Genomic DNA, 12,106 nt, shown 5'->3' with positions numbered 1-12,106 from the left:
TAGATGCTGACGGTTGAAGCAGGACCGCGATACCTGGTATTCGCCAGCTGCCGTTGAACGTGTTCAATGCCGCAGTTGGAGCAAGAAAGCGGTCGGAGAGAAGAGATCGGTCGGCGAGCGAACGACGGTGGTGGTGGGGATAGGAGGCCGTGTGGGCCGGCGGTGCTACTCCAGCTTGGTGTTCCTCTTTCGACTTCAGTTTCTCTCTACACGTACCGGGAGGTATAGCGATCGCAGTGGAGCCCCGGCTAGCATGCTCTAGCGCACCTGGACGACCGGCCCCCGTTGCTGCAGGTAGAGCCCGAAACCGAGGGAACCGCCAGGTCGACAGGTAGAGGAGGTTCTTTCGTTGACAGTGTGCGCCGGTTTACCCTTCTCGTTGTCGGTGCTGTCCCGGTGGAAGAATCCGCGGCGCGGAAGGCGCACTAGATTCTGCGACAGTCTCTAACGGAGCCGTGTCCGGCAAGCCAGGTGGAAAAAGGAGAGATGTGCGAAGCCGCCGCCACCGTTGCCGCCGCCGCCGCCGGTGAACTCTCGCGAGGCGCGAGTCCGGATCGTTGATCTCGAGATAAAACAAACGACACGGAGGAGACGCCTCCTCTCTGCTTCGCGGCGATCCACGGCGTCAACGGCGGTGTCGTCCGGCCGGTAGCCACGGCTCGGCTTGAATGGGAATCATCCTGACTGCTACGTCACCGGGGTCGTAAGGATAACGAGAGAAAGACCGAGAGAAAGAACAAGAAAGAGAAAGAACGAGAGAGAGAGAGAGAGAGATAAGGAGAAGAAGGGAAAGAGCAATAGAGGAAGAAAGAAAGAAAGAGCGCCGCGCGGCAGAGAAAATCGCGGTAGACGCGAGTGTGGTTGACAGTCGACGAGGACGAAGCGAAAGGCAGCTCCGAACTCGTTAACCGGTTTCCGCGGATCGGCATGCAGAACGACACTCGGTGAAGACTACGTACGGCCGCGGCGAGCCGAGCCGAGCCGAGAGCGGTCCGCGCGCGCGCGCTACTCCTCGATCTTCCGTGCGTGTCCCACGCATAAAGCGATCGTGGAGGACCGGTCCCCGCCGGATCGGAGACGGATGATCACCTGCCACCGATAATACCACCGCCGCGGAACCATTCACACGCCGGCGAGAGACAAAGAGAGGACCAACCGAAATAGAAGACGGCGCGCGGTGATCTCGCCGCGTGGACACGCGTGCGTCGATCGTACGTGGCCCACGCCTCCCTGTGTCGGATATATTTATAATCGGCCGGCTTCATGGCCTCGGCCGCAGCCCGAGTTTAGGGTCCCCCATGAGTGCTCGCGCGCGCGAGGAATTCCTAGCCGGCTGATAAGTGAATGAAGGGCTCCGGCGTTCGGTGCCCGCGAACCAGGCATGCCCAGGCGATTTAGAAAGTGTGTTGGGTGATGTGAACAAGTGTGTGCCAAGGGATCCCCGTGGGGGATAGTCGTCGCCAGTGAAGTTCAGGATTTCGAATTGCTGGGAAGTGTACGCGCGGCTTGTAACCGGCGAGCTAACCCGCTGTCGTTCGCGCGCGCGCGCGCGCTTGTCTCGTTGTCCACCGGGTTTGTGGAGTGCCTAATGGCGACCCGGCACCGTGGTGCGATTGAACGGTAGTCGAAAGCTAACCGGAAAAATTAGCAAAATCTGTCGAAAGCCGCGAGCCGTGCGCTTCGAGCCGACTTGGAAGACGAAGAGGTGCAACGGTCGCCGTGGCATGAGGAGGTTCACACGCAGGCGCAAAACCCTGGCCGCATTCTCTGCGATTATGGGACGCCTTGGTAAAGGCTCGCAGAGCACGACGAGGCCCATCTTCAGGGTGCAGTATCGCAAGCTTGTCGACGAGTACTCGCAGCAACAGGAACAGCTGAAGTTTATGCCCGCGTTGCCCGACTACATGTCCTACTGCTGTTGTCGATGCGGTCACACTCAGAAACTCAAAGTAAGTTCTTACATCCGCGTGCTGTGAATGTGTGCGTTGCGGTTTTGTATTGTAATATCTTCTCGTAACTGTATATCTTTTCGTAAGTGTATATCTTCTCGTAAGTGTACACCTTTCAAGGCGCTGTTGTTCTGTATGACAAAAGGTACGCGATATTATGCAAGGTACTTTTTGATTGATTTTTGGGGTAAGATTCGAGATGACAATGCTAGGCGTATAAAATTAACTAGCTAGGCACATCTTGGTGTTTTGATAACTATCAACTTTTAGAAAATTTGGAGTTGCGTGTTGGAGGGCGACAGGTGCGAAGATGGAAAGATTAGCGAAACATGTTACGTGTTCGTTATAAATTAACCCTATTTTTTTGGCTTCTAGCATTTCCATTTTATAAAACAAGATTCATTCTATGCATATGAAATTGAATCTCGCGACTCGTATAACAGTTACATTTTTAACAATTTTTTAAATCTAGGCTTCTGCGATATCTGTAAAAATAATTTTGGAATGTGTTACGACAATTTTAATGGCGTCGCTGAGTTTCCACTCGAGTGCAAAGAGTTAAGTATGAATTTGGTAGAATATATTTGCACTTGATAGTAGACGATATACTTTGTAGTAGAAAATACCCATTGCAGTAAATAATAATTGTTAGCAGTAATTATTTATTCTTGACAAAGAGAAAAATGTGAGTTGCATCACCATGATTTTGATCGTCAGAAATCGTAACGAAGCACGTAATATTTCTGTACGTTGTTATTAATAACTTTAGAATACATTCCCACGAAATCGATGATCAATGAATTATGTCGATAATATCCTTATTAAATTATAACGAGATACTTTTGTCCGAAGCAACATTCGAAAGTTTGAATTTTATTTAGAGATTAAATATTTTTGTATCTAGCTTTTAACGACTACAATTTACACTGTCACGAAATTATTGAACAATAAAATGTGATCATAATATTCTTATTAAATTGTAATAAGATACTTTTGTCTGAAGAAATTGTTTAGCAGCTTTCGAAGCAAGATTAGTTCGAAGGTGAATTAACTGATAAGGTTGAAGATTTTTCGTGTCTGGTTTTTGATGTTTCGAAAATAAGCAGTAAAATGTGTTGGGCAGTTATGGTCTATGGTTTCCATAGAAAAAAGGCTATAGAACTGTGGCCCCCCTCCTTATTAGTCGCCTCTTACGACAAGCAGGGGATACTGTTAATGTATTCTGATCCCCACTAGCTAGGATAACATATGTTGATCAAATTATGATGTAATAGTTGCGAATACTTCTTTTCAAAGGATGACATAATTTATGTTATTCTATTCGTGCAGAGCTTGTTAAGATTAAAGATAATTTTGAATAATGTAAAAATGTAGATATCCTTGTTGTAAAATGAAGTAAAAGAAGATTAATAGAAATATTAATATTAATATTAAAAAAAATATTAATAGTACAAAATCGAATGAAGGAAGAATTGTTACAGATACATCTGCAATTTTGATATAAAAGGAATATTTGTTCTACGAGTATTCATTTTAGGAAGGTTTTAGTTCATATATAATTGAGAAATTATGGCAAGTAATTACAAAATTGTTATTTCGAGAAAAATACGTTCAAAGTTTCCAATATTAATGCAATGTAAGAATTTTATGCGTTATGCAACTGCAATATTTACTTTACTTTACTACTAATACAGCCTAGTTTTTTCCCCAATAATATAATATTAAAACATCATCACGATGAAATATTTATTAAAATCTCAAATTTAATTTAAATATTTAATAAAATCTAAAAATTAAACATGTTCGAAAATTTCAACGAATGAAATATGTAGGAAAATGTCAGTAAATTAAATATATACGAAAATCCTAACAAATAAAATATATAGCAAAATTCCGAAGAAATTAAATATGAACCATAAACTCAAAAATGAACTATGACCTAAAATCTCAATGAAATAAAATATACCTCAAAATTTTAATAAACGAAACTAGAACAAAAATCTCAAAAAATAAAATAAAGGCTAAAACCCCAACAAATAAAGAAATAAATGTTCAAAAATCCGAATAAAAGAAGGATTCGCCTAACACAATAAACACACAAACCACATCAACCAACGTCACTATCAAACATCCAGAAACACAGTCTCAACTTCGGAGACATAAATACTCCGCATTATACCTAGATTCCGCAATTCCATAGACAGTTAGAATCCAGCACTTAATCACCGTAATTGCGTCGAGCAGCGCTATGGTTAAACAACGGTGAACGGAACTTACGTGAACAATCCACCGTATAATTGAATAGTTAAAATTCCTGTTTTGGTTATTCACAGCGGAACAGTGAATAGGGAAGATCGCGCGGAGGGGGCCGGTCCTTGTTTTGCGTCGTCGTGAAACAATTCATCGGCCAAAGAAGACAGACGCATCGTTGAAACGGTCCAGGGGGTCGTTAACATCTGTCACGCTCCTTTTCAGCGCGGCGTCGCGCGCGCGTTTTCCACGCACACCCCCCTCCCTCGCCGTTAGTTTTCGCGGTGCTAATTAATCGCGACCGTATCGCGAGCTCGACGTTCTTAATTCGCGGAAAAAGATGATCGCGGCTATTGTTTCGTCGAAGGGAAAGGGAAGAGAGAAAAAGATATACAGTCAATCCCATAAGTATTCGTACTCTCATTGCTTATGAGAGAAATTTGTTGAATTATTGAATTATTAACCCTTTGGCTACGGCAGACTTTGGCACGGCCGTAGTCTTTCGTTAGACATGCATTTCTGAGGAAGTATAGTAAAATATTCAAAATATTGAATTCCATTGCATTAAACCAATATTACTTGAAGTGAACGATAATTTCAAGCTTTTTCTTTTACAATGTATAACATAAATATTACACAATATATAATTAATCAAATTTAATAATAAACGGTGGCGAAATTTGATCTTGACGCCTATTGGTGCCTACAGTACCGGGCAGCCAACATGTTTCGGACGCCAATAGGCGCCAACAGTAGTCAAAGGGTTAAGTAAGATAATAAAAAGTTTATTGCAACATTTTACATGCATCCCTTGATTTCAACAGATTTCTCTTGTAAGCAACGAGGGTACGAATACTTATGGGACTGACTGTATATGAGATGGGGGAAGGGGGGAGAAGGAAAATATAGGAAGAGAGGAAAAAGAGACGTGTATATAGACAGAAAAAAAGAGAGGGAAAGACAAATATAAAGAAAGAAAAAGAGATAGGGAATGAGAGATGTAAAGAAGGAAAACGAGAAAGAAAGGGAAAGAGAGATATAAAGAAAGAAAAAGTGAAAAAGAGAAAGATAAAGAAAGAAAAGAAGAGGGAAAGAGATACAAAGAATGAAGAGAGGCGTGTAAAGAGAGGGGGAGGCTAATTGACGGCCAATGCTATTTTCGGAGTCGTCCGTGGCAGCCGCGGAAGACGCGACTTGTAGACTTATTTTGTAACGATCGTGAGACAAAAGCAAACAAAGCACCAATGAACACCGTGCCGGGCTCCGTGAAACAAGAGTTGCTTAATCCCACCTTTTACCGCGGCCGGGAACAAGAATCGGCGGTTTTCGAAAGCTGCGAAAGCGGGAGGGGGGAGGAGGGGGGGGGGGGAGAAAAAAGCGGGGCAGGAAGACGATCATTATACGGGGGCTGCGTGAAAGGGTTGAGGGTCTAGGACGGCGAAGAACGGCGGCGCGCGCACGATCGATGAGTAATGTGCGGTTTTAATGCGACAGGTAAAGGTATCGCGCGGCGATTTTCACATGGTCACGGGAAAGGAGAGACCCGGCGCTTACGACGCGGCTAACAACAACCTGTCACTTCTCGTGCCGTTTCCTTACCTGCTCGACCGGTCGACGGTGTTAAATAGCTCTGCTATCCTAGTAAGTCCTAAACGGACTGGTTAGGCCGAACATGGACGATGGAAAACGGATACGGAAAATCCACAGAGAGCGCCGCCGACGAGTCGCGGCACGGTTCTGCCGTTCCCTTGATTGTAACTCTAACCCTTTCGGTACTTTTCTGTGCGGCGGATTCGCGATAGTCGGAAAAATGAATGAAACGAGATTGGATGTAGATAAATTAATATAACTTGTGGAGAATAGTTTTGAACGAATATGAATACCTACTTTTTCTTTAAACATAATTTATTTATAGCTTAACACGTTTATTCATAGCTTAATATGTTATCTGTTAAGTCTATGTTGAAAAAGTCTGTTCTACGCGCTGACACTTGAAAGAAAATTAACAATGAGTAAAATATAATAATAAAAGACTATTAGTGAAAATAGCAAGAAGTGAAGGATAAGTAAAAAGTAATAATCAGCAAAGAATAATAAATAAATCCTTTTTACGACACCTTTTTGCTAATTACTAAATACATTTCGATTGATAATATAATCGTATCAAAAATGGGAAGAAGAACCACCCTTATGTTAATAATAACGCAATAAACATTAGCAATAGTGCTATTGTGTAAGTGTTAACGTTTTTAAATAATCCACCATTACCTAAACTATATAATTAATTTGTTATTTATAATCTAATCAAATCAAGCGACGTGAAAATATACCAACCTCATCAGCTATCAAGAAATATTAAAAATCGCTAAAATAATTAAAGTTATAACAATTGAATAATTGAGCACAATTATTCGATTGTCATTATACTCAATAATTCGCTGAGCTTGCCGAGCGAATACTCCGGTATGCACGCGACATTTTGGGCCCAAATACGGCGCACAGCCCGCGGTTCAGGGCCGAGAGGAAAAAGCTGGAATTTTAAGGTTTCAAGGAAGTCGAACAAATATCTAAAGCGAGGAAGGAATTTGTTGGTGGAAAGGGAAGACTCTCGCTGTCATACCGAGAAACCGTCTACCGTGGTAACCGTCTACTATCTCGGTCGAAATACTACCGAAAGCTAAACATTAATGCTAGCTCCGAAGAGCACTTGATCATCGACGATAACCAATCTACGACGCTTCGAATAGTTTCTGTGCACTTTATGTGAAGAGGAGACGTTGCTTCTTGCGCAACGATCGTGTTAACCAATTGTTGGTACACCGACGAGTTCGATTCGAAACGAAATTCCTTAAATACTTCGTTCGAAGTGGTTTTACTTTTGTGAATAATTTTAATTGTCAGACAGCTTTCGAAAGACGCTAAAATGCTTGGAATATTGTCCTAGCAGAAACACTCGTGTTGTTTCAAATTCCATAAGAGAATATCTTGTGAAAGGACGGAGAAATTAAAGAACAATGAAAGTAGTTTCTTTGTACGAAAGAGAAGTTTGAAGAAATAATTCATAGAAATAATTTCAGTGAAAATGTAATTTAAATAGGAGACGATAGAGAAATAAAATAAAATGTTGATTTATATTTTAGTTTGCCTTCTCAGCGAGTTAAAATTATTGCCCATTTTTGTAAAAAATAGTTTTATAAAACTGCCGGAATAATTTAAAAAATCGCAATTACGTTGCACTATTTAAAGACGGTTTAATACTCGTTCGTTCCATGGGATTTTGGAGCGACCGAGGGGTTTCATGCGGTTTCGATGTCACGGATCCGCCGTTGGAAAGGCACAGAAGCAAGTCCGACATTGGATCGGTCTTGTCGGGGCATGTTTAACAGAGGCTACTTGGTTAATTAATTTTGGGAAATCGCGGCGACCGATTTCTATGGAAATAGAACGTCGGGGGTCAGGCTATCAAAGCGAATCACCCGATCATTCGAATGCATACAGAAGCCTTCGAACGGTCTAACCTTAGCGATATTACCGTCCGTGAGAGACGAGCGCCGTCGTTGGCGGGAAAGAGAGAGAAAGAGAAAGTGCGAGAGGAAAGAGAAAGAGAGGCGGAGAGGGGATAAGCCGTGGGATCGGACGGGCACATTCCTCAGGTCCGTACTTATAGCTGTTCGTGGCATCAGATGCCTCATGCTTGCTGCCTCCTTGCTCCTTTACCGATAGAGTGCCTGCATAATACTGATATTTCACCGGGGCTCCTCTCCATGCCTCTAACATACTCTCCCGCATTTGAGTCACCGGGATTCAAGATGCTCGGAATTTTCAAAACGGGATAATCAGACCGCGCAGGGCTCCGTCTGGGAATTATGCTCGGTGATCTATTCGGCGGCGAGATTTTCTTCGCTTCGCTGTCTTATGTAATAATTAAGAGTTGGGGATTTATAGTAATTTGATAAGCTTCGCGATATTTGTCAAGCTTTATAATAGTTGCAGCTTTGAGGTATTTTATACAGTGTTACGATATTTTGCAAAGATTTTTTTTTTAAATAAAAAAATAACTTTACAGAATATCATGGTGTTTGGTAAAGTTTTACAATACTTTATAAAACTTTACTAAGATAATCTATATTAAGATGTTTCGCTAAGCTTTATAATATGTTGCAAAGCTTTATAATATTTACAAAGCTTCACAATTTTTTATAAAGCTTCACAATACTTTGCAAAGTTTAACAGTGTTTGGGATAACTTCATAATGTTTTACAATGCTTCAAAATGTTTTGCAAAGTTCCACAATATTTTATAAATCTTTGCAATATTTTGCAAATCTTGTTGATATTTTAAATATCGTTCGCAATATTTTACAAACCTTCACGATGTTCTATAAAGCTTGACGATATTATACAAAGCTTTACAATATTTGGTAAAGTTTCACAATATTATGCAAAGATTCACAATACTTTGCAAAGCTTAACAGTGTTTGAGATAACTTCGCAATGTTTTACAACGTTTCACAATGTTTTACAAGCTTCACAATGTTTTGTAAAGTTGCAGAATATTTTTCAAACTTTAACGATATTTTACAAAGCTTCACAATATTTGAGATGTTCTAACACAATTGCAAAAAAACAAAGATTAATACTTTCAATAACTCGAGGAGATACCAATATGCTAAAATATTTTTAATATATTCACCCCTTAGTATTTTATCTAGCCATTTTTATCATAAATTCGCGAAATCCTCCGTCTAATTATAAATCATTCTATACAAATTTATAATTAGACAGGGGATTTCACAGATTTATGATAAAATGACTAGACTCTCTCTAATTATAAATCATTATATATAAATTTACAATTACACAGAGAATTTAGCGGATTTATGATAAACCTAACTAGACAATAATTACACATAAATTAAACAAATACTTGATTAATCGATCCAAAAATATCTGGACCATTATTCATTAATAACTAATCTAATAAATTAATATTCATTGAATGTAACAAATGTTACTCGCATAAAATATCCACTCCTGACAATTTTCATAAAACCGTACAGTCCTCTACAAGAAATGCTAAAAATTGAATCTGAGTTGAGAACCGACACGACACTCCCAGCATCCCCAATAGATTTATCTCTTTCGGGGTTGCACCGCCGCGCCTGTTAGGGGACACTCTGCACAAAGGTTCAAAGATTTAGCCACAATAAAAAGCTGTTACTGCAGCGAGACTGGCGGTGCAGTCTGATTCCGCGTGGTTCGCGCGGCTCCGGCCGCATAAAAGCGAAACGGAAGAGAGCGAGAAGGAAAGAGAGAACGAGAGAGTGTAATAGAGAGACAGAGAGGGAAAGAGAGAAAGAGAGAGATAAAGAGAGGGAGAGAAGGAAAGAGAGAGATAAAGAGAGGGAGGGAAAGAAAGGAAAATGAAATAGGGAGTAATGTTGAGGCACTTATCGCCGCTTTCCGCGTAAATCGTCTTCAATCCTTTTTTAACTCCGCCCTTTAAAGTTATGCACGACGGGCCAGACGCATTTATCGCGATGCATTCGCTCTACTTCCACGGCGTGACACGTCGCGCGCACCGTTTCCCACACCGCCCCGTGCGCCGGCTACAATTTAGATAAACCGGCGGGCGGCGGAGAGATTAAAAGGTTATGCCGGGGAAACAGAGTACGTTAATTGCAGCCACTTGAACCGCGACCTTTAACAGAACCGACGAAACGCCTCGGTCCATGCCTCGAGGACCCGCCCGAAAGAAAAGCAAAACTCGGGAAAAAGAAAAGAATATGTAAATCACGTTTTCGCGTCGGCGACGCCGCGCGGAAGGAGCGCGGAACAAGTGGTCGCGTCCGTTTCACAGATTATTTCGAGAACACGCTCGTCCTCTAACTTATTCCGCCATTTCTCTGCTAAACAACCCCGCGCAACTCTTTTATCTCGCATTGTTCCCGCGGAGTTTAACGGGCTGAGTGGTAGGCGGAAATTTAAAAAAATTCGCCGAAAATCAAAGCGATCTCGTCGCGGTAATTGAGAGAGTTGAAAATTGACATTTATCACCGTCGACGGTGCTTCGACTCTTTCAAAGTGAAATTCAATTTGTTCGAACGCGTGATAATGGTAATGGACTACCGAAACTCGGTTAGAGATAATGCCGCCGTCGCGTGAACGACGTGTGGCACTTGACTCTTAGCTGGCCGAAAGTGTTTCAAGTTTATGTGTGGTATATTTTACTTTTACATTGTGTATTTAATAATATTGTATATTTGACAAAACTTCGCGATATTTTATAAAGCTTCACAATACATGTTGATATTTTAAAAATCGTCCGCAATATTTTGCAAACCTTCACGATGTTTTATAAAGCTTGACGATACTATACAAAGCTCCACAACATTTGGTGAAGCTTGACGATACTATACAAAGCTCCACAACATTTGGTGAAGCTTGACGATACTATACAAAGCTTCACAACATTTGGTGAAGCTTTAAAATATTTTATAAAACTTCACAATACTTTGCAAAACTTGCCAGTGTTTTAGATATTTTCACAATGTTTTACAATGTTTCACAACGTTTTACATTGTTTCACAATGTTTTACATTGTTTCAGTATGTTTTGCAAAGCTCCACAATATTTGCAGTTAGCTGGCCGAAAGTATTTCAAGTTTATGTGTAGAGAAAACTAAAAATTCAATGATATATTTTCAGCGAAATCATCGTATTTTTCGTTACTTTTTCTATAATTATAACCAAGTTTCAAATGATTAAGAATTGATCTTGAATGTATTCTTATTAATAAATTATTATAGGATCAAGTAAAGAAAAAAACAATTAACCAATATTCGCCTTATTATTTGAATTATTGTACAATTTCTATACGAATAACTTATTCGAATAAAAAATTCGAGTAAAGAGTTGTTTAAATAATTTATTTGAATAGCGAAAGAATTATTCAAACAATTTAATAACGATTAATTAACGATTGGGTTAACGAAATGGATTAAAAAATTATTCGAACGATTTATTCGAATACAGAAATGAATTGCAGAATTATTTGAGCAATTAATTCGAATACAGAAAAGGATTAAAGAGTAATTCGAACAATTAATTTGTTCGACAGAATTCAGTTAAAGAATCCAATTCAAGAATTACTCGAATAAATAGAAAGTACAATTTAATTATGGCAAACATTACAAAATATTCGTCTGCAATGTACCTAACCACAGAATTATCCGAAACAAATATTCGAAGCAATTCGAGTAAAATCAAACTCGGATTCCGAGCGCTAATAACATTTGCAGCGATACTGAAAATCTAGAAAACTAGAATCGCGACGATACAACGCATTCTTTCGACAATCGGTATAATTGCGCTAACGAGAAATTACAGTTCGGTAACAGGGAGGTTACGTTAATCGAATCGCAATAATTTGATCGTCGGCGCGGTCGGAAACCGTGGCGATTGGCCGGTTCGAAGGAATTTTCTGCGAATGCTCGCGTGTCGGGTATAATTCCCGCGATTCTGATCGCATCTAGCGTTGTTCGAGGAATTGCGCAACGGCCGCGAGAGAGCCGACGAAATGTTAGTAGGTCCGCGGGCAAGTCGGATTACCGATTACCAATTCACCCCGAGATTAAGCGAGGGTGATAGCGATGCGAAAACTGCGCGGAGCGCACTCTTATTCCGATCCAAGCGAGAAACGCGTGTAATCGATAACCGGGCAACAAAGAACGGCTAATACTCGCGGGTTTTCTCTCGATGCACACACAATACCGTTCTCCGCGTGTGGGACGAGCATTGCAGACTGTTCTCTGATATGTTGACCGTATATTAAACACGCATCGGCGTTCGAACGTTTCACCCTCGCCTGGTTTCGTAATCTAATACGCGCGGATCACCGATGTCTCTC

General features: G+C 40.9%; 1 protein-coding gene across 1 annotated transcript in view; it reads left to right on the top strand.

Annotated features, from left to right (window-relative positions):
• Nucleotides 1-221: 221 nt before the first annotated feature.
• The window catches only part of LOC144469903 (EGFR adapter protein), a 65,517-nt gene continuing 53,632 nt past the window's right edge, over nucleotides 222-12,106 (top strand). The window contains exon 1 of the mRNA XM_078180629.1: nucleotides 222-1,949. Within this exon, the coding sequence (XP_078036755.1) occupies nucleotides 1,725-1,949 (225 nt within the window). The 5' untranslated portion in view covers nucleotides 222-1,724. The remainder of the gene's footprint in view (nucleotides 1,950-12,106) is intronic.

This window comes from Augochlora pura, chromosome 5, assembly GCF_028453695.1.
Source record: "Augochlora pura isolate Apur16 chromosome 5, APUR_v2.2.1, whole genome shotgun sequence".
NCBI classification, from domain to species: Eukaryota; Metazoa; Arthropoda; class Insecta; order Hymenoptera; family Halictidae; genus Augochlora; species Augochlora pura.
Note: the sequence above shows the minus strand (reverse complement) of the source record. Positions and strands in the feature narration are given on the sequence as shown.